General features: G+C 43.9%; 1 protein-coding gene across 2 annotated transcripts in view; it reads right to left on the bottom strand.

The window, feature by feature from the left end:
* The window catches only part of ROCK2 (Rho associated coiled-coil containing protein kinase 2), a 102,838-nt gene extending 81,267 nt beyond the window's left edge, over nt 1-21,571 (bottom strand). For both annotated transcript variants that reach the window (XM_081940112.1, XM_081940113.1), the window contains exon 1: nt 20,516-21,571. In XM_081940112.1, coding sequence (XP_081796238.1) covers nt 20,516-20,662 — 147 coding nt within the window. In that variant the 5' untranslated portion in view covers nt 20,663-21,571. The remainder of the gene's footprint in view (nt 1-20,515) is intronic.
* Nucleotides 21,572-22,040: the final 469 nt, after the last annotated feature.

Raw genomic sequence — 22,040 nt, 5'->3', positions numbered from 1 at the left:
TTGTGGGCGAGCTCCGTTGGAGACCATCTGCCCTGGATCACCTGGTTCTGAAGGTGTGCCCCCCACCCGAAGAGGCTGGCATCTGTCGTGATGACCAGGCGCTCCGGCTCCTTGAAGTAGGAACCCTTTAGGAGAGCGTCCGACTGCCACCATCGGAGGGAACGGATTACCTTGGGAGGGAGACGTATCACCCTCTTGGAGTTGCTGGCCATGCGTCTCTGGAGAGGCAGCAGGAACCACTGGAGATCCCTCGCGTGGAGGCGTGCCCACGGGACCACCGAAATGCAGGACACCAGCTTCCCTAGCAGTTGCGAGAGGGAAACTACTGTTGCTGACCTGGTGGACCGGATCCTCCGCACGAGGGACCTGATGCTGTCCACTCTCTCTTGTGTGAGGAAGACCTTGCAGGACTCCGAGTCGATGATGGTGCCGAGATGCTGGATCCTGTGGGTCGGGTTGAGATGGCTCTTGGCCAGGTTGACCGAGAAGCCGTGCTGTTGTAAGACCTGAATGGTGGTGTTGAGGTCTTGTTGCGCCTGATCCCTGGATGACGAGTGGATCAAGATGTCGTCCAGGTAGCACTCCAGCCTCGCTGGAATTGAGCGCAGGTGAGCTGCGATGGCGGCCAGCAGCTTGGTGAAGGTGCGTGGGGCTGACGAGAGTCCGAAGGGAAGGGCTCTGTACTGGAAATGCTGGTTGGCAAACTGGAACCTCAGGAACCTGCGATGCGCCGGGTGAATCGGAACGTGCAGGTACGCCTCCTTCAGGTCTATCGAAGTCAGGAGGTCTCTCTGCCTGATGCAACCCAGGATGGCCTGCAGGGACTGCATCTTGAAACGCTTGTATTCTAGATGCCTGTTGAGTCGCTTGAGGTCCAAGATTGCCCGCACCCCTCCCGATGGCTTGGGGACTAGGAACAGGATGGAATAGAAGCCTGTGTCCTCCTGACCCTCGGGTACCCTTTCTATGGCTGCTATCTCTAAAAGGTGGTCTATCTCCGCCCCCAATAGTTGGAACTTGTGAGGTGACCTGGGAGTGGGGCAGCGAACCCGGGATCTTGGGGGGGGGAAAGGAATTCCAGGGTCTGGCCGTGACGGATCGTGTTGAGGATCCACACGTCCGTCGTGGTCTCCTCCCACTGGGCGGCATAGAGTTGGAGACGGTCGCCTATGGGAGGGTCCCTGTGACTGTCACTTGGATTTCCTGAAGGGGCGGTTGGAGAACCCCCCTCGGGAAGGTTTACGGAAGCCCTGTTGTCTATTTCTATCCCTGTAGAACGACCTGTCCTGGGGACGTTCCTGTGACTGGGGAAAGGGACGGCCTGGACCACCTGAGGAGGTGGAAGGCTCGGAGTCCCGAAAGGAACCCTTCCGAAAGGGCTGGCCCTTGCGTTCAGGTTTCTTGGTCATGGCTGGGAGTATCTTGCGTTTATCCTTGGATTCAATCAGGAAAGAATCCAAGGCCTCCCCAAAAAGTTTCCCACCCTTAAAGGGAGCGGAAGCCAGCTTCCACTTTGCCTTGACATCTGCCTGCCAGTGGCGGAGCCACAGTAGGCGACGTGAGGTCACATTGGCGGCTAATGCCCTGGAGGAAAACTTAGTGGCGCTAAGTGAAGCATCAGCAGAGTATTCTATGGCTGCTATGATTTTGTTTACGTTCTGCCTCATTTTAGTGTCCCCCGCCGGTAGGCCGGCCAATAGTTTGCGAAGCCAGAAGAGAGCTGCCCTCCCGAAGTAGGAAGAGGCAGAAGATGCTCTCATGGCCCAGGCAGTGGCCATATGCGTCTTGATAGAAGACGATTCAGCCCTTTTGTCCTCTGCCTTGAGCCCCTCCAGTAATTCAGCAGGTAGAGCCGAATTGGAGGTAAGGGACATGATGGGGTCATCGACCTGGGGGAGCTTTAGAAGCTCCTCCAGAGGTTCTTCCATGGTAAATAACCTCTTGTCGTTCCCGCTGGGATTTGCCAAGGACCCAGGCTGGGTCCATTGGCGTTGGATAATGTCTAGGAACAGCTGAGGGGCTGGAACCAAGTCTAAGGGGGGGAAAACTTCGTTGAAAAGCCCTGCCCCTGGGTCCTGGGGACCGATGGTCTCCATGGAAGCCTGATCCGAGGTAGGTTTGGGTTTGGGGGCTGGAAGGCCCATCTGGGGTCCTGCAGCCCGGGCCTTAGTCAGAATAGCCCTAAACATGAAAGAGTTAAAAAGCCCCAGAGAGGGAGGAGGCTCTGGAGTGGAATTTTCATCCTCAGAGAGGTCTGGAGCATCACACTCCACCTCCTCTGAGTCAGAAACCTCACTGATGCCCGAGGGATCAGGTGAGGCCTCCCTAGCTGGGGGACCTTGTGCCCTAGCTGGTTTCCCCTTGCTGGGATTTACAGATGCAAAGGGAAGCTTAGATGCCAGCTGCATCATCCCATCAGTGATACCCCTAGAGATGGCCTCTGCCACCACCTCCTGCATGCTTTTGGGCAAGGGGAGGTCGAGGGCCTGGGGGGTATCTGGTCCAGTTATTGAATAGATGAAGGACCCCTCCTCTGCCAGGGAGTCTGCCTCATCCAGGGAGTCTGCTGCCAGGGAATGGCCTGGGGAACCCATGGAGGCCCTGGATGGATTAGGGGAAAAATCGAATTCCTCTCTTTCCCCTGGAGGGGGGGGAGGAATCCCCTGTCTGGAGGTAGATGGAACAGGAACCCCTTCCTCCCCAGGATTAGGGGCTGGAGGAAGGGCCTGCTGGGCAGAAAAGGCCTTCTGGAACTGTTTCTCCAGGGCCCTCTGCCTCCTAGCAGCTAGTCTCTCCTCAGCCTTAGAAGGCTGCTTTGCTTTAGGAGCCTTCCCCTTAGCTGGGCATCCCACCCCTTCACCTTTAGCAGCAGGGTTGGTCCTGCTGCGTTTAGCTGCTGGTGGGCCAGCCTGCTGATCCACTTGCTTCTCCATTGCATTGGGAATCCTTCCCGATGGCTGAGGTGCTGGAGAATCTGAGGCTTGCATCTCTGGGATCCTCCTGCTATAGGCAAGTGGTGGCTGGAAAATGGCTCCGGCTGAGATGAGGTCGGAAGCCAGCAGATCAGCGCTGAAGAAGGCAAGGGTGAATGATCTAGATGACCAAAAGAACCCCTGCGGCCGCTTGTAGGTCTGGAGGGGAAGAGACCCAGTCAGGAGACCCTGCGATGGTCCTCTTCAACCCCTACTGCGGCGATCTGCAGAGAGCGCAGGCAACGCGATGAGGCTAAAAGCCCCGGCAGAAAAAGCGCGCCAAAATTTTTAAACTAAAAATGGCCGCCGTTTGCGTTTTCGCGCCTGGAGCGGCACCGGGGGAAAAGGCAACAGCCTAATGCTGTCCCTTGGGGTCCTAGCCTCCTACCTGCACCCCCGTTGTTCGCTGGCAGCCGCCAAACGAACCCCCCCGACGCGATTGCTCTTGTCGCTGCGAGAAGCGAGTCGCGCTCCAGGCAGCCTGGCTCGCGCGCCAAATTCAAACAGCAAAAAAACCGAAAATCCAAGAAAATCCAAGAAAATACAGAAAAATAACAAACCTCTATCTAGGAGCTAACTAAACTTAACTATTTTACTCAAAGGGAGCTAACTACACTAACCAAAGGGTCCAGTCTGCTGCTCAAGGACTGGATCTCCCCAAATTGCGTCCTGTAGGGCGACTGAGTTTTTAAAACTGAGCCTCTGAGGGGAGCAAGAGGCGGAGCTACAAGAATTCGAACTCAGTCCTTGGGCAGCAAGCTGATGTTAACCCGTGCTTGGACACTCCAAGCAGCGCCTAGGAGAACATTGTCAACATGAAGTTGATAGGAGTACTAATTGTCATTACTTCTGTCATTTCACAGAGGAAGCCTGAGAATATTTTGCATTTGCCCATTGCACAAACTATGAAAGGATCAAATGTCAGCCATCTATCACTCTGTAAGTCACTCTGCTAAAACTGTCTTAGTTTATTTTTGCTTTAGACTTTTAGCATTTGATTCCAACAGTGCTTACACAAAGATTACCTTTAAAAATAAATACCAAATTAATTCTTTTAATTATGTTTCTAATAGCACATTGCTAACAAAGCAAATTAAAATAGATTTTCTCACCAGTCATATTTTTTTTAAAAAAGAGGAAGGTTGGATTGCCATGTGAATAGTTATTAATAAGCTTTTGTTTCCATATGACTCAATAAAAAGAGTATTTATTTGCTTTATGTTCTATTTTATTGAAAAAGACAGGTCAATTAGGACAGGTCATTATCAAACCATATTCTTGGATCAGCAATATAATTATCTTCTGGTGCAATGCAAAATAATTGAATTCCAACTTTCATTTGATTATATCTTCATTATGTTCAAGTGGTAAAACGTTTCCTAATTTTACCACTAAAGAAGGGGGGATAGAAGAAGGAAGGAAGGAAGGAAGGAAGGAAGGAAGGAAGGAAGGAAGGAAGGAAGGAAGGAAGGAAGGAAGGAAGGAAGGAAGGAAGGAAGGCATTTTGGCTACCCTTATTCCAAATATGGTATTTTAGACTTTGTTACCTTTAGGGATATTTCACTTCCAGAACAGCTGCATCTATAAGGTTTGTTTTTAACCTTAAGTGCCCTTAGAGAATACAAAATTGTGTGTTATATATGAAAGAACTGAATAACTGAAACGCTTGGGGAAAGAGCACTTTTCATTCTGCTATTCTGATGTAGATGGGCAGAAAATAAAACTTTAAAAAGGTATCTTTTTTTTTGCTTTCTATGGCAAATTATCGGGTTAGAAGGGGCAAATCTATTTATGCAAATTATTATTATTATTATTATTATTATTATTATTATTATTATTATTATTATTATTATTATTATTATTATTATTATTATTATAAATTTATAGACCGCCCCCTCTCCCCGAAGGGACTCTGAATAAACTGTTCTTTCCTAAGTTGGAAAACGCAGCCATACCTGTGACTGCCTTAATTCTAGGCTGCATTTGGGACAAAGGCTTTCCTTGAAACCAAACATACAAGCTTTCTGCATACAACTAATTGCAAAACATGCAGATTTCACACAGTAACTTTGCTTTTAGCAGAAATTCAAAAAGAATAACCATGCAGCATCCCCAGTCATGCCTCGCTCTGGTAATAACTCCTATCTCTTTAATTCTGGCAATGTGTCTTGCTGGAAAGAATGGCAAAAGCATTGTGAGGCTTAAGCCAACAACTGTTTCACTCATCACTGCTGTTTGTCCATGCTGCCATGTGGATGCTATGGAATGTGAATAGCACTTTGCTTAATCAGCAGATATAAAGCAAGGTCACTCAGATATCTGGTAGCAAAGGGAGTCTGACACAAACCACCTGGAGAACAGAGAGAAAAACCCAGTGCTGGACTAATTCATACTTTTTCCTTGAAAATAAAACAAAATATGATAGCATTCTGAATACACTTCTGAAGTTGGCCTCCAAAATCTTGGGTAGCTTTGGACCAGGAAGCGAATAAGGACAAGATACAACATTTAGCCCTTTCCATTCCTGCCCTCCATACATTCATTCATTTGGATGTTTGAAAAAAAAAAGTGTTCTTGCATTGAAATTCAAGTATAGATCTCTGCAAAATCTGGATCGCAAGGAACATTAAATTATAAATTAATGTAAACATTATTGCTTATTTTCAGACTTCAGGCTAAATGTACTAATCAAGTAGATAGAGCCATGATGGCGAACCTATGGCACGGGTGCCACAGCTGGCACGCAGAGCCTTCTCTGCGGCAACGCAAGCCGTCACCCTAGCTCAGCTCCACTGTGCATGCGTGTGCACCTCCCAACTATATGGCGGTTCAAGTGTTTGAGATCAAGAATCGCTCTCCAGCTCCCCGATGAACAAGCGGGAGTAAAAACTCCGCCCTTGTCCTTTCAGAACAAGCTGGACTGCTCGAATCTCCAGGAGATGCTGCATAGCCTGTTCCACGAGAAACCATTTGTCCTGGTCCCAGAAGATGAGGCACATGATGAAGCACCTCGGAGAACTGGAGAGAAACTCCAGGGAGAGACCGAATTTCACTGTCTCCCTTACCCAGGTGTCCGTGGTTATCTCTTCCCATCGGTCAGCAAAGAAAGCCAATCTGCCCCCAATGGGAAGGTTCTCCAGGCAGTCACTTTTGCCACCAAAAGGGATGACCTCCCCCACCTCTGAAAGATCTCTTGGGTGGGAATCTCTGGGAGTTTCTGCTGGTTCTATCCTGCTGCTGATCCTGTCTGGTGGGAAGTTGGCATTGCGGAAGGGGGAGGTTGAATCCTCTGTCCAACCCCCCCAAAGAGCAAGTGTCAATAGCAAGGAGAAGTGTGAGTCTCTGACCGTCTATAGAGCGATGGCAGAACCTTCAACTTGTCCTTAGACTCGACAAAGAGAGGTTCTAAAGGAGCCCCAAAGAGCTGACTGCCCGCAAACGAGGAAGATGCTAGTTTCCACTAATGCCTGGAGTCTGCCTGCCACGGTTTAAGCCACAGGAGGCATCTGGTCGCTACCGCCGAGGCAATAGACTTGAATGCAAACTGAGCTGCATTCAGGAATGCATCCACCAAAATCTCCATAGCTGCCTTTAATTTATTTAATTAATTTATTGATAGGCTCTGGAATCAGTGAGGGGAATTCTACCCTGTAGTTGCTTCAACCAGAGCAAGGAAGCTCTGGTAAAGAAAGATGCCGCTGTGGAGGACCTGACCACCCAGGCAGCAGCCAGGTGGCACTTGACCAGGTCTTGTACTCAGGGCGGAGGGCTTCCTCAGGGGAGCCCGTAAACACTGTTGTTAATGACAGGGCCGCGGCAGGCACATCCACAGTGGGAACCTTAAGAGCCTTGGCTAAATCTGGACCAATGTTGTAAAAACATTTGTCCTGATTGATAGGGAAGGGACCAGATCCCAGGGAAACCCATTGTCCCTGGACAACGTCTAAGAATGGTTTCGGGAATGGAACCACCTCTTTTTCACAGCTGGTTCAGAAAATAGAGGGTCAGTTTGATCTTCTGCCCCAGTCGAGGATTCCTGTCTAGGTTGGGAAGTTCCTATATTGGCCGCTTTTCTGGCCTTAAAGAAGAGGGAATGGAACAAGGATGGCTTAAAGAGACCCACAAAGGCCGGTTGGTCAGGGGCCAGACCATCGTTCTCAGATAAGTCTGAATCTCTGTGGGGTTCTCTTCCTCCCCAAATAGGAAGGCCTGACTGGGGGAAATGGAAGGAAGGTGATCCTGAGATGGCCTGGTTTCCTGAAAACGCCGTGGCTCTCTCTGATCCCTGGACATGTATCTCAAATGACCCAGGGCTGGCCCTATGCTGAAGCCCAGCTTCTATTCCCTGCCTGATAGCCTGGGAAATGATGGCTGCCACATCTGGGGGTGGATTGATACCTGATGGTTGCTGATGCCTGGAACCTGTGGCTGCAGTAGGCTCCTGGGGAGGGGCTTCTGTAACTCATCAATATATCCCTACTTGGGGGAATATCGGAGAAAATCCCGGGTTCCTCTGGAGGATCAGATAGGGCCAGGGAAGGAAGCTCCTCCTCACTGTCAGGGGATAAATCGGCCCATTGGGGGCTAAGGTAAGATTCCTGAGCTTCCACAAACAGATGAGAGCTCCCTGTTCTAATGATGCTGACTCCGAGGCCCATCTGGCTGACTCCGAGGCCCATCTGGCTGACTCCCTCTGGGCGTTTTCAAACTCCCTGTCCAGGGCCTTGTGAAGTCGGCTTTCCACCTATTGAGTGGCTTTGGAGGCCTTTGAAGTGTGCCCCTTAGGTTCAGGTTCTGGGGCCGCCCACTTGCGAGCAGGCCTCAATCCCGAGGACCCTGCAGATGGCCAGCTCTAGCTATTCTCATGATAATATTGTATAGTTATACATCATTACATGCCCCACATTTTTGGTTCTCTTTTTATTTCATATCTTCACTTACCTTACATTTATTTTTTTAATTACAATCCCTGCTATTCATATTATGATGAGAATAACTGGAAATTGTAGCCAGATCCACACTTCGCCCAAAAAATAAGTTTTTTTTTGGGGGGGGGATTTAAAAATATAATTGCTATATATGTATACTTTTTTTAGAGGAGGATATATGTTAAAATTATTAATATGAAAGATGCTTATTGAAATGAAATTACTAACACCATTATTAAATGGAGCCCACTCAGATGCTGAAATACATCATGAAAATGAGATAAAGAATGTGGAAGAGAGGAGAGAGGCAAGAGGCAAAAGAGAGGGTTAGGAGAGAGGGGAGAGGAGGGGAGAGGAGGAGAGAAAGGAAGAGTGGAAAGAGGAGAGAGGAGAAGGAGAGAGGAAGGAGAAGTAGAAAAAAGGATGACAGAGGGAAGAAAAGCGGTAGGGAGAAGGAGAGAGGGAGAAGAAAGTGATGGATAGGATATAAATATGGTGTATGGGGAGAAGAGCCAATGATAATTTTGGGAGGTTGATGGTAAGACGAATTGATGTAAATATTTAATAATATAATATGATGTTGGTTATGTAATGGTATATAGGTGGTTATTTGTATGAAAATGAAAAAATAAAAAACTTTAAATTCAGATGGCTTGCTCTGAGGGGAAGAACTGAGAGGAGTTTCAGTCACCAAGGCTGAGTCCCCTATTGAGAAGGTCGCCATTGCGGGTTGCCACATGGCAGCTGTCATGGCCAGAGAAAGCCCCCCCTGTAGCTCGTCAACCTAATTGGTGGCTCAGTGGAGTTGGGGCAAGGCAAGGTCTTCATCTAGTGCTCACCTGTCTTCTCTTGTAGCGTGGAAAAAATGCCAATCCAAAATGGCAGCCACCACTTTTCACACTTATTCAAAATGGTGCCCATGACCTTGCCGCCTAGGAAATGGCACCACAACACGATGGGGGCCTGGAGTTTAGGCTGCGGAGTGAAAACTCGTGGGCAAGTCCCCAGAGACCTCTTGGAGATCGCTGCTGGTGTCTTCTAGCAAACTCACTGTTTTATTCTGGGTCAGCCTCGAGGTGATGACTGCAGGCTGAAGCGGTGAAGCTTGCCTCCCAGCAAAAAAGGACAAGTCCCTTTCGCTGGAATATAAGGCTGCTCTCTTAGATGTTAAAGTATAGAGCAGCCTACTAATGCTAAAAAGATTTGAAATTTTCTACAATTAATTTAGAGGAGAGGCAATTAACACATCCAGTCCTAGGAAAGACTGAGTCTAGACGCTGGGAGGAGCTACCAGAGGAGGCGTGTCATCACAGATTGTAGACTCAGTCTGATTGGATGCTGGATGGAGTTAATCCATTCTTGGATGCTATCTTCACCAACTATGGAGAACAACCTATTTTCCAAAGCACTAGAAGGCAGGACAAGAAGCAATAGATAGAAACTAATCAGGGAGAGAACCAACCTAGAACTAAGGAGAAATTTCCTGACAGTTAGAACAATTAATCAGTGGAACAGCTTGCCTCCAGAAGTTGTGAATGCCCCAACACTGGAAGTCTTTAAGAAGATGTTGGATAGCCATTTGTCTGAAACGGTATAGGGTTTCCTGCCTAGGCAGGGGGTTGGACTAGAAGACCTCCAAGGTCCCTTCCAACTCGTTATTCTGTTTATTCTAGAAACCCTTCTTTCTCATGAGGCAATGAGACATTCTGCACCTAGAAACAGAGGACAACGCATGTGGGTAATTCCTATTGGTATGTTCTTCTATTAATGGATACTGACTTAACCACAGCAGGTGAGCACATTGCAACCTAAGTCTTTAAAAAGGTTTAACAAGAGGAAACAGAAGCAACAGGTTTTTATAGAGCATCTTAATTCTGAATTACAGAACAAGTTACATTTTTATTCTAATCTGGCCATGATTAGGTTAGCATGATTTATCCACTTTAGCAGACTCCCAATATTCCAGTAGTCTTAAAAGTTTGACTTGGTTATTATACAGATGAGAGAATCAAGGAATGCCAAAATTGCAGACAAAGGTAAAAATCTGAAAAATATTCCGGAACGTGGCACTACCAAACCTTTCCCATGCTGATGTTAAGAAAACTACATGGAAATCATTAGAAGTCAAGCTAACCTTGGTTGTTCTCAAATGCTAGGTAAATTTAGTCTGATTAATATCTAGAGGAGAGACTACCAGGGAATCCCAGGGTTCTAGATTAGACTGGGAAATCAAAGCATAGCCTGACATAGCAATGTCAAAGCATATCCATAAAGTTGCAAAGAAAACTACATGGAACTATCCAAGAAATAATCAGGAACCAGGCTCAGCTTGAAGTAAATTTTACCTTCATCATCCTGGGAACAGTATTCATCAAGTACAATTAAAAGCTAATCCCTGTTGCTTTAAATTAAAAGCATTAACCACTGTATAATAAATAAGGCACTATTAGCTTTACTTTATATGCATCATAAACTATTATTTACTAAGTACAATGACTACATTCAGATCATAAGCTAAGTCAAAACTGAATGTCATATTAGGAAATAGTGTGATGTGTACATCAGTCCATTGTATCTTATTGCCCATGCTTTTATGCATTGGTGACTATAGGACGAGATTAAAAGATAGGGCTTTCATTCAGATTTGCACTCCGGTGAAGCCTTAGCAAATATCAGTCTGTAGTTGTTTTTCCCTTTTGCATTTGTAAACTCTATGAATTACTGATAACTGTAGTGCATTCAGCCCACTGGGAATATGAAATCTACCACATTCTACCACTACTTGGCATGTTCTTTGTCTGAGGTTCCAAGATTAATATGTTTATTTCTCTTTTGTCAGTAATCCAAAGCCCTAATGGAGAAAAAGATGGGATTCTTATCTCCAAGGGAAGTTACCTTTCATTATCACAAACATAAAGCATTGACCTTAAATATATCCACATTTCCAAGGACTTTTTAAAAAAAATATAGTAGAAAGCCACTGTTTCTTCAAAATCTGCACTGTTTTGTTCATTTGAGTTTTCTAAAATTTTCAACCGGATGTACATGGAACTTTAAATAATCACAGATTTATATATAAATATATACCCAGAAACAATTCCACCTCTCTCGGTTAAAGTTATGTTTTCCTTAGAAACATGTCCACCTCTCTTGGTTAACTGAATACAGGACTGCAGTCAACACTGTGTTTCATTTGAACAAGTTTATTTTTTATTTTTAAAAAATTACCTAACAGGATGAAGAAAGAATTAACAGATCAGATTTTCGAATTTCCTAACCGGGAACGAACCAAGCAGAACGTCTGAATAGAGATGAGGTGTTTGCCTTCAGTTTGCTTACCTGTTCACATGGGAACTTCTTATCAACTATGGCTAGCAGACAAGATGTTAAATAAAGACTTGCTTTCCAAGTCAAAGCTGAAATAATAACTCTACCGTGTTTAGCTTAGAGTAGTTTCACTCATGCAAATCAAACCCTAATTTTAATAGAAAGCAGGACTGCTCTTGTCCTTGTATTGCTTGTGACACAACTATGACACTAACCACTGTGCACTTCAAAGCAGAGCTACTGCTCTTAATGTTATGAAAATCGGACTTCTGGATTCTGAAGGTTCATTGCATAATATATTTGACTAAAGATTTCATGCACTGTTTACTAACTCAAATCCAGCTAGAAAACACCCTTCTTTCAAGCCTTACTAAAACAAATATTTATCCTGAAACAACTTTAACTAGCACTATGTTTTCATGAGGTAAATCAAGATCACAATTTCATCTTTTGCACTAGGACAACAGCAGTCCAGCACTAATGCATAATTTGAGAATACTTCTCACTTACTATGTCAGTAAAAATTATAGAAAAATCCAATAGAATACAGCAAATGTTAAAATAGATACTCCTAACTCAGTGATGGCTAACCTTTTTGCCATCATGTGCCAAAAGCGGGGGATCACAGGGTGCAGTCCTGCGTGCACGTGCCCACGCCCATAATTCTATGTGCCCTCCCCTCATGCATGCATGTGCGACTCCCCCGCTTTTGGCACGCAATGGCACGGTGGACCCATTTTTCGCCCTCCCCAGGCTCCAGACCCTTTCTAGGAGCCTGGGGAGCGAGAAAAAAGGCCTTCCCCACCCACCCCAGAGGCTGAAAATGGCCCGTTTGCTGACTTCCGGGTAGACCAGAAGGTCAGTTTTTCACTCTCCCCAGGCTCGAGCCTTTTTAGGAGCCTGGGAAGGATAAAAATGGCCTCCCCCCCTCCCGGAGGCCCTCCAGAGGTCAGAAATGGCCCATTTGCCAACTTCTTGTCAGGCCAGGAAGTTCGTTTTTCACTCTCCCCGGGCTCCAGAGCCTATGTAGGAACCTGGGGAGGGCGAAAACAGCCTGTTTTCCAACTTCTAGTGGGCCTGAAAAATCAGCTGCGCACCGGAGCTGAGCTCGTGTGACCACTGATATTGCTCCGTGTGCCACCTGTGGCACACATGCCATAGGTTCGCCATCACAGCCCTAACCTGCTGTCCTCTTGATTTCTTAGACTAAATTATTTTATCAATTCTAACCTGCCTGTTCATGGCCTTTCTAGTTACCCTGGACTGGCAGAGAAACAGGCTGTAGTTCAACATCTAGCCAATAGATAGAATGTAAGGTCTTATTTTTTTCCTATCTATGTACCACTACAATGGTTAGAAAAAATACTGAATAGAAGGCATAGAAAGAATGCCTTCTAAAAAGATATTTAACATTTTAGTAGCCATATCACACTGCTGACTCATATTCAGTTTGCAATGACCATTACCACAAAATGTTTTTCACAATCCCAACTATCCCATATTCTACACTAGTACATTTGAATTTGCCTACACATTTCTATTGACTTTTAAACAGTCAGCTTCCTTAAAATCTCATAATCATTTTCAATTGTTAGCCATCTCAGTTTTGCATTATTTGCAAACATGAAAAGCACTATTTCTATTCCTTTCTGTATATTGTGAATGAAAATGTTAAAGAAGCACTTGACCCAGGAATGAATGTTGTAACATTGCATCCCTCATTAATAAAGAGTGATGATCAGTACAGCCATGTTGGCTGTCCTGATGTATCACTCTAACCCAAAATAAAGCTTATTACATCATGGCTAAGTATAAAACGAACACTTCTAAAGAAACAAATGGAAGTATTTTCTCCCCCTCTTTTGTTGCTATCCTGTTACTGACAACAAAAACTTTAAATAGAACAAGAAGCAATGGGTGGAAACTAATCAAGGAGAGAATCAACTTAGAACTGAGGATAAATTTCCTGACAGTTAGAACAATTAATCAGTGGAACAACTTGCCTCCAGAAGCTGTGAATGCCCCAACACTGGAAGTCTTTAAGATGATGTTGGATAGCCATTTGTCTGGAACGGTATAGGGTTTCCTGCCTAGGCAGGGGGTTGGACTAGAAGACCTCCAAGGTCCCTTCCAACTCTGCTACTGTATTAAATATGGCTGGAGTTGCACATCACATACTTTGGACTAACAAATCAGCCTGTGTGATGAGTTTATGGCTCAACGTGTTATGTAAATCTAGAAAATTGGACTGAATAAGTCACAGTGAAATGAAACGGTTAGCTTATAATGCAAATGTAGCTTAATATATTGAGGAGAACAGTGTTCTAATCAAAAGTAATCAGGTTATACATAGAATAAAACAGGAAACTCATAAATTGCCATTTACACTTACTAGAAATAAGTATAATGTATAAATATTATCGTCCATCAGTATTTGTCAGGCCCACTGTTGTGCAAGGCTGTGATTGTCTGGATAAAAGTGGAACAAGAAACCCTAGGTGTTTTACTTCAAACTTCTGGAGAAAAGGCAGGATAAGCCTACTGGTTAAATCAGCACTTTGATAAATACATACTGTTTAAGAGAGGCACAGATGCGGATGCTGATAGAATTATAATTCCATCCTGCTCTGCCAGAGGTGTCTTTGCATTATCTTTAACAGAAGACAGAATAAAGGCAACCACTAAGCTGGAACAATCCAGAGTTTTAAAGTGTGAGATTTGAGCATAACCTTTTATGTGTTTAACCACTCTGACTAATAACCATATAATAGCAATAATGATAAAGGGAAAGGGAAGACACATACATATAAGAAAAAAGTGTACATTCCCTGTAACACTGCTGTAACTAATTATTGTGAAGTTTTAAATCATTAAAAATACACAAAATAATCACCATTAATTTATTCCATTGAGTTAAATGCTGAATACTATTATTTCCAGCGCTCTAATGATGTTCAGCAGAAAAATATTCTTCTTCAACTTCTGATTTGAACCAATTGATTAACTGGTTGCTATTAAAACATATGGAGAAATTGGTAAAATTCTTCCCGTTATGGAAACTGCTATAGACAGAGCTGACCAACAAATGTGGATCAACAAATGTGGATAAATACATATATAGGAAACATCCTGTTTCCCTTTAAACAAAATCCTATTTGCCATTTTAATATTAACAAGAACTAAACTGTTTAAAACTATGATTAAACATACCAAGCTATTTATTAATCATGACTGTTATCACTACCCACTGCTAATCTCAATGAAATTTGAAATCTATCATCTTTCACACATTGAATTGTCAAGTAACAACAATGAAGGCTCTTTACTTTCTGGAGTCTGAGTAAAAATATATATTTAATTGTATCACAATATCCATACTTAATTCATTTATTTTATATAGACTATGGGGACTCTCCACACACCCCGCACCGGCTTACCTCAGGCCCCCCGCAAGCAGGCCATCCATGCCCCAATACCTACCTTGCCTTGCGGCACCGGCCCACTTCTTCTCCCAGCACTGGTGAGGCACCGGAGCAGGAGCGATGTGCTGCTGCCGCGGTTTCAAGGCAAGACAGTTGTTGGGGCTGGATGGCCTGGCTGCAGGGGCCCCAAGGTAAGCCGGTGCATGTGCATGGGGCAGCTCCCCCTAACTTGTAGCTGCGGCACTGGCGCATCGCTCAGCCTCCTGCTCCAGTACCACACCAGTGCTGGAAGAAGTGGGCCAGCTGTCACATGAGTTCCTGCTGCACATGGCTACCGGTGCTGCCACTGTGAGGCAGTTGTTGGGGCATGGGTGTCCTGGGGGCCCTGAGGTAAGTCGGTATGGGGTGCCTGGGGCAGTTCCATTCCTCCTTGCCTCACTCTACTGAGAGTAACCAGATGGAATGGGCGGGCAGGCAGGCTGTACAGGTGCTTAAATAGGGCTTATTTAGGCATAAGAGTTTATATTGGTCGCACACGCAGACTGGTTTATTTTTGAGATAGGTCTTATTTTTGGGGAAACAGGGTATATGACTCCAATTAACTAAGCGAACTAGAGTGTACAGAAAAACTGAATAATTCTACTCAGCAGTTATCACAATTTTTGCAAGGTAAATACATCACTCTTCCCAAATGTAATAAGAATTTCATAAATTGAACTATTACTAATACTCTTCCTTCTCCACATCCCAAAAATGCACAATGCAAAAGATAAGATTAAACTTAAGAGCTGAATAAGAATTCGTTTTACTAAACCTTACTGACACTGCAATCTTTTTATAAAAACAAAGCTGAATTGTTTCTCAATTTCTATTTTAATTACATGAGTGAAATACTTACTAAGATATGTCAAACATGATATTATTGTTGTAAAGCACATGTTCTCTTATGAACAAGGCTGCAATAAAAATGCATTCTTGAAATTTTCCTTAAAAATCACTGAAATTTTATTTCAAGTAGATATTTTATCATGTCTTCTGTCCTATGTGTATCCAAAGAACTGTCACTAAAAAATTAACCTATTTTATTTAAACAGGAGTTGTGCAATCATGCCATCTGCTACAAAATCACATAGTAAACACAAAGTATATTTTTCACAAAAGCAGAAAAAAGTCTGACACACTATCAGATTTTCTTGGTGAAATTACTTCAAATCAATTATACAATACTAATATAAATAATAGCACAATTGTGCACAGTTAAAAAAACGGTTCAAAATAATTCAGACTTTGTGCAAGCATGGCATTTCTGCTAATCATTAAAAAAGCTTTTTTTAAAGTCCAAAATCAGTCCAAAAACAATACCTCTGCTTTAAAGATCCAATTCATTAATGCTTCTCTTAAAGCAGCTACGTTTTAGAGACTTATGCAGAGGCCTGAATAAAATCAAACTGCTTTATTAAAAAAAACAGAAAAGGCTTGCCATGTTAATAAAAAGTCATTCAAAACGAAAAATTTTACTACGGAACAACTGAAAAGAAACATCAGATCAGAATTAAGTATTTGCCTGATTTTTTTTGTTATTTACTGTACTTATTATAGATACTCTTTCCTTCAAAGGCTAAAATGTAATAGTGCTGGTAACAGGGTTACTTTCTTCTGAGTACAAGCACTGAAATGTTTTGAAATATTTCTAACAATTATCCCTAGCAAAAGTCTCCAGTCTTCTAGGACTACCTAATTAGTTTTCCCAATCAAGATGATAACTGGCTATAGTGAAGCAAAGATAAACCAAATCTAGGAAGAAACCTATATGGTTCTCTTGCACTGTCTGGGAAATAGTGTAATTCAAGATGATGTCTTTCAAGTAAAGCCAATCCTAATAAAGAAAAAAGAGGCCAAATTCTAGGGGGGAAAGCATGGTAATAAAGGAAGAAGAGCATCAATATTACCATTAGAGGAGGAATATATCTCCAAAACAGATTAAAGAGAAATGATACCATCCTAAATTGAAACAGAATTGGATAATTAAATATCAACAGATATAAAAAATGCTCAAGGAGGATATGAAGATAACAAAATACTGGATGAATTCTTTGTCTCTATTCTATAATAGAAAGATACTCCAGTCAGTTTGTATTAACCTTCTCAGAGAAAAAATTGTACCAACTGAGAAAATTGAGTAACAATATCTTCAGAGATGACACAATAACAAATCATCAGGTCATGATCGCATCCATCTGGGTTTTTAAAAAACTCAAAGGTGAAATTGCTGACAGAGTGGCAAAAATATGCAACTTATCTCTCAATCAGACTTAGTGCAAAATTGTATCCAATATGACGCACAACTTTTAAAAAGATGATCCAAGGAAGATTTGGGAAATTATAGATAGACCAGTCTACTTAAGATCTGTTCCATTCAAATAGACAAAAATGATAAACAAAACACAAAATACATCTATGGAAGAATATGCTGTGCAGATATAATTGCTAATATATTCTGTAAGTAAATATACAAAATAATTGATTTAAAAAATAGAGATTAAGAGTAAAAATGCATATTTTTTCAATGAAGCAAAATAAGGAGTCCTTTAAGTACCTTGTCTGTAATAATGCTTTATAGCTTCATATTATTCACAAGTAATCTTGTCATAAAAGTAATTAGCTGTCAAAATTTCCAGGCAGGTGGTAAAATCCAAAAGTGATTGTTCCAGAAAGAGCTTTTTCAACTGGCAGAATGGTGAGCCTAACAGTAAATGCAGTTCAATTAAATTAAGTATAATGTGATGCATTCTAATGGCCAAAACTCTTAACTCCATATATTCACTGATGTGGTTTGAACTGTCTGTAACTATCCAGGAAAAGGATGCTAAGGTCACAGACGATAATTCAATGAAGTGTTGACTCATTTCATGGTAGCTGTAAAAAAAGCAAAATCCATGCTAGGGATCATTAGCAAAGCAACTGAAAATAAAATTGCCAACGCTGCAATGTCTTTATACAAATGTATGTTATACAGATGTATTCTGTATATATTATACAGATATATTCTATATCTAGAATATTGCATGTGGTTCTGCTTGCTGACTTTGAAAAAAATAAGTAACTGAGTTTTAAAAAATGCAAAATGAATAGAGGGTTTTATAAGAAGCTTCCTTTTGAAACGCATAGCATCTAGAGCTGTTTAGCTTGGAAAAAGAGTGACTGAGCAGGGTTAGTAATCAAAGTATGCCAAGTGAAATTTGACATGCATAAAGTGGAAGATTTTTCTCCTCTCTTAAAATTCTAGGGCCAGGTGTTATCCAGTAAAGCTGAATAAAAGGATATTAAAACAGGAAAGAAAAAAAAATTAGGCAGCACATAATTAATCTGTGTAAATCAGTACCACAAGACGTGATGAAGGCTACATATTTAGATGATTTTAAGGGGGGTTGGATACATCCAAACAGGATAAATATATCAAGCCTTAGATCTTAAAGAGCCAATTTCAACTCTACATTGGGAAAATATGCCTTCAAATGCCATGCAAGAAAACAAGGGGAGGGAAAAAAAGTCTCCATTCTCCTGCTTCCAAGCACCCCAAAGACATTTGAGTGGCCACTGTGGAAAAGAAAATACTGGACTATCCGGATGTTACCCTGACCCACAATCATAGTATACTCTGTTGCTGAATATTGCACACCTGTATGGGGAAGAAGCTGTCATACTAACAAGATGGATGTTCACCTTAATGACTATAAGAAAAATATATGGAACCTTTACATCCACACCCCTCTCATGACTAAATGTTCTTTCTAATATTGCCCCTCCTTGGACAACAGACAGTCCAAGAATGGAATGAGATAAATACGCCATTGACGCCTAGAGATCTTCCAATACATAAAATATTAGACTCTCTCTCTCTCACCAGGCTTAAGTCTAGAAAACCAATTTGTGCTAACATACCAGTCTTAGGATCTAGATGAAGAATGCCGATTAGGATGGGCAACTTTTAGTAACCATAACCAAACAAACCAGCAGATCCAACAAACTAATTCCAGGAATACAGCTGCCCTGAAAAATATGGAACCCGCTGAAGAGAATTGGGACAGGCCATGGCAGAACTAAGGCAAAACTCTTTAAGTGGAGAATGGTTAAGAGCCCACAGTGTGACTGTGATGCTCTGGAACCAACTATAACATATATAGCTCAAGAATGTCTCCTTGGAAGATGTATAAATAATATAACGAGGATTATATAAACTTGATAAATGTGATAGAGATTATTAACAATGTTAGTGTGAATTGGATCAATATAAATGAAACTTAGTTACATTTGTTCATACATAATAGAGAAATATTTAGATACAACAAAAAGATATAGACGAGGAGTTAGGCATTTTTTGAATATACTGTATATGTTTGCACAATATAATAAGGATTACTTAAATTTGAGAAATGTGATAACTAATATTGTTATTGTGAATTGGATTAATATGAATGATACCTAGAACCATCTCTGTTCACACGCAATATAAATGTATAATTAAAATATATATATTAGAAAAAGAAAAAGAATGTCTCCTCGGGAAATTTCAAGGCACCTGGGATGATCTCATCGCAGCCACACCAGAAACAGTTAGATCCTTAGATACTGAATTATAACATCTATCCCACTGCAATTCTATAGCCCCATATTATGTTTCTTTTTATTATGGTTTAATCACAATTCTTTTCCTACATTAAATTGTCCACCTATCATACACTTTATCTAAACTATATTTGTATATCAGTGATTGCATGATCTCTGTAGATGTAATATGCTAAATAAATAAACTCTAATCCAGTAGGGCTATTCTTAAAATGAGGCAGAGCAAGAATTCTAAATCTTATAGTATTAACACTACAGAAAAGAACCAGATTGGTAAATACTATCCTGAAGAGTCTGTAGTAAGCATATATTGCAGTAGCACAGAGATACCCATATTGTTCAGTCAGTTCCTGTATTTTGGCCAAATAGAACTGAGTCACTTTTGCAGATGGCTCCAGCTGCTTCTCCCTCCCTTTCAATACAAGCAGCTTAAACATGGACAATCTCTAAATAATTGAACAAAAACATCCCAATGATCAAAAGTAAAATTTAAGAACTCTTAAAAAGACTGCTGGGTTTTGACTCCCAAATCGCAACATTCTGGGAAGAGGCAAGGGACACCCCTCCACAACTCTACACCATGCAAAACATTATTTTTCATCACACACAACGTTTTTGTTCCAGAAATCTTATCTATACTCTCACTGGGACTTTATTTTGGGGATGGGGAGGGAAAGGGGCTGAATCCTTCAATAGGACCACCCCTTCCCCTTTTCATCATGTCAACACACTTCCGTGAGAAAAAAGAAGTGTGTGTTCTTCATCGTTGCCTCGTCCACTCAATCCAGGCTCTCGAATAAAATTCCTTCAGTGTTGAGCGTTTCCGAGCGCAGGGAGGGGAGGGGGGCAGAGCACAGGACGGGCATTGTATTTTAGACACAAACGTCCACTAAACAGTTAAAAGTCTCTCCGGCCCTCCGGGTCAGAAGTATTCAAACTCTCCATATTGAGAAACTGCACTGGTGTACAGGGCATCTTCCCCTCCCCGCCCAGCGCTTTTTCCAAAGCAAAAGTGGGAGCAGGCTCCGGTCTTCCCACCCAAGTATTCTGAGCTATTCTCTCCCCTTTTCCCCGATCACGGGAAACGCGTGGATTCTTCTAAGTATAATGTAGCTTTAAAACACCCCAAAGGAGATACAGCTCTGCCCGCATCCTTTGCTTGCCCTCAATCTCAATCTTTTTGCACCTTTTTCTAATCACACACACACACACACACTCCGCCGCCATCAGCTGAACTTACCAACAAACTTTCCACATTGACCGGAGATCTGGGGTCCCGGATCATGGACTCCAACTTCCTCTGCCGGCTCGCCAAATGCCCTTCCCCGGATACCGGCGGCGGGGAGACAGACATTTTCGTCACCTGCCTCGGCTGCTGGTGGTTCATTTTCACGTCCGCAGCGGATCTCTCACCGCCTTTTTGTCCCTCTGGGTTCTCGGGCGCCAAAGCAGACCCGGAGACAGTCGCTGGGTTGGAAACGGAGGAGGAGGAGGAGGCGGCGGCAGCAGCAGGCGGAGACTCTCTGCCGTCTCCAGCCCCGCCGATGGCTCTCCACTTCGGGGCCTGCCGAGTTCGGGGTGAAAGAAAGCAACAATCCGCCGGACGGAGAAAAACGGGGCTTAGTCCCGGCCTCACCCGGCCAGGCCTCTCTTCGGAGGAGCAGCCAGAGAGGGGCAAACTGACGACCTCCTCCTCCTCGCCTCCCGATTGGGGCGGGCACTGCTGCCGCTGCTCCACCCGTCCGCTTCCCAGGCATGAACAACCCAGAAAGGGGGAAGGTGGGCGCCTGGAAGGAGGAAGGGGAAAGGGAAGCCGCCTCGGGGAGCCCCGCCGCGGCCTTCCTGTTTCTCCTTGGGTCTCTTCTGCAGCGACGAGGCTGGAAAGGAAGGCAAGTTATGAGCGGGCCCCCCACGCTGCCTCGGCCATTTTGCACCAGGTCACTCACTACCCGTCGGGGAGAAGACAAGGGAGGGAGGGAGGGAAAGCGGCGGCGGCGGCGCCCGACTTCCTCCCTCCTCCTCCTCTTCCTCTGGGGCTGGAAGGATGGGAGGGAGTGCGGCTGGGCCCGCCTCGCTGGGTCTCTCTCGGTCTCTCTGGAGGCGTTTCTCTCAAGGGAGCGGGCTGCCCTGCGCTGACCTCTGCTAGTTGCCGCTTCGTCAGCCGAACGAGCTATGGAAGCTTCTGCCTCCTCCTCCTGTCCTCCCACCACCACCTTTAATCGCAACTGCAAGATTAATTATTTTGGCGGCGGCGGCACGATTGCTACTACAGCGATGGCTTCCTCCTCGTTACCCACAAGCCTTCGCTGGTAGAAGGATCCCCACCAAGAGGCGGGCGGGCGGGCGAGGAGCAGCGGGAAAGAGAGGACAGGACGGGGGAAGCTCTCTCTCCCCTCGGGACTCGCTATATAAGTCCCTGAGCTTAGGCGGGAAGGGCTGGCAATTGGTGCGGCTGGGCTGGCGCTATTCGCCTTGGTTCCCACCACCACCACCACCACCACCACCACCTTCCAGGGACTTGTTGACTGAGCTCCAGGAATGACACGCGCGGCGATTGGCACAGGCGTCTATAGGTGCGTGCCTTTCTGGAGATATAAGCCGCCCTCAGGCCATCCAAAATAAGCGGGTGACTCCCTGCATGCCGCGCTCTCTCGCTCAGTCACCTTCCGCCTCCAATCGGCTGATAGCAAAGGCGGGGAGGAAAAACAACGCGATAGCGACCAAGTGGAGCGATTAGCCTCCCAGAGGCGGGCCGGGGCCGGTGA

Source organism: Natrix helvetica (genome assembly GCF_964273705.1).
Source record: "Natrix helvetica genome assembly, chromosome: 2".
Classification (NCBI taxonomy): Eukaryota; Metazoa; Chordata; class Lepidosauria; order Squamata; family Natricidae; genus Natrix; species Natrix helvetica.
Note: the sequence above shows the minus strand (reverse complement) of the source record. Positions and strands in the feature narration are given on the sequence as shown.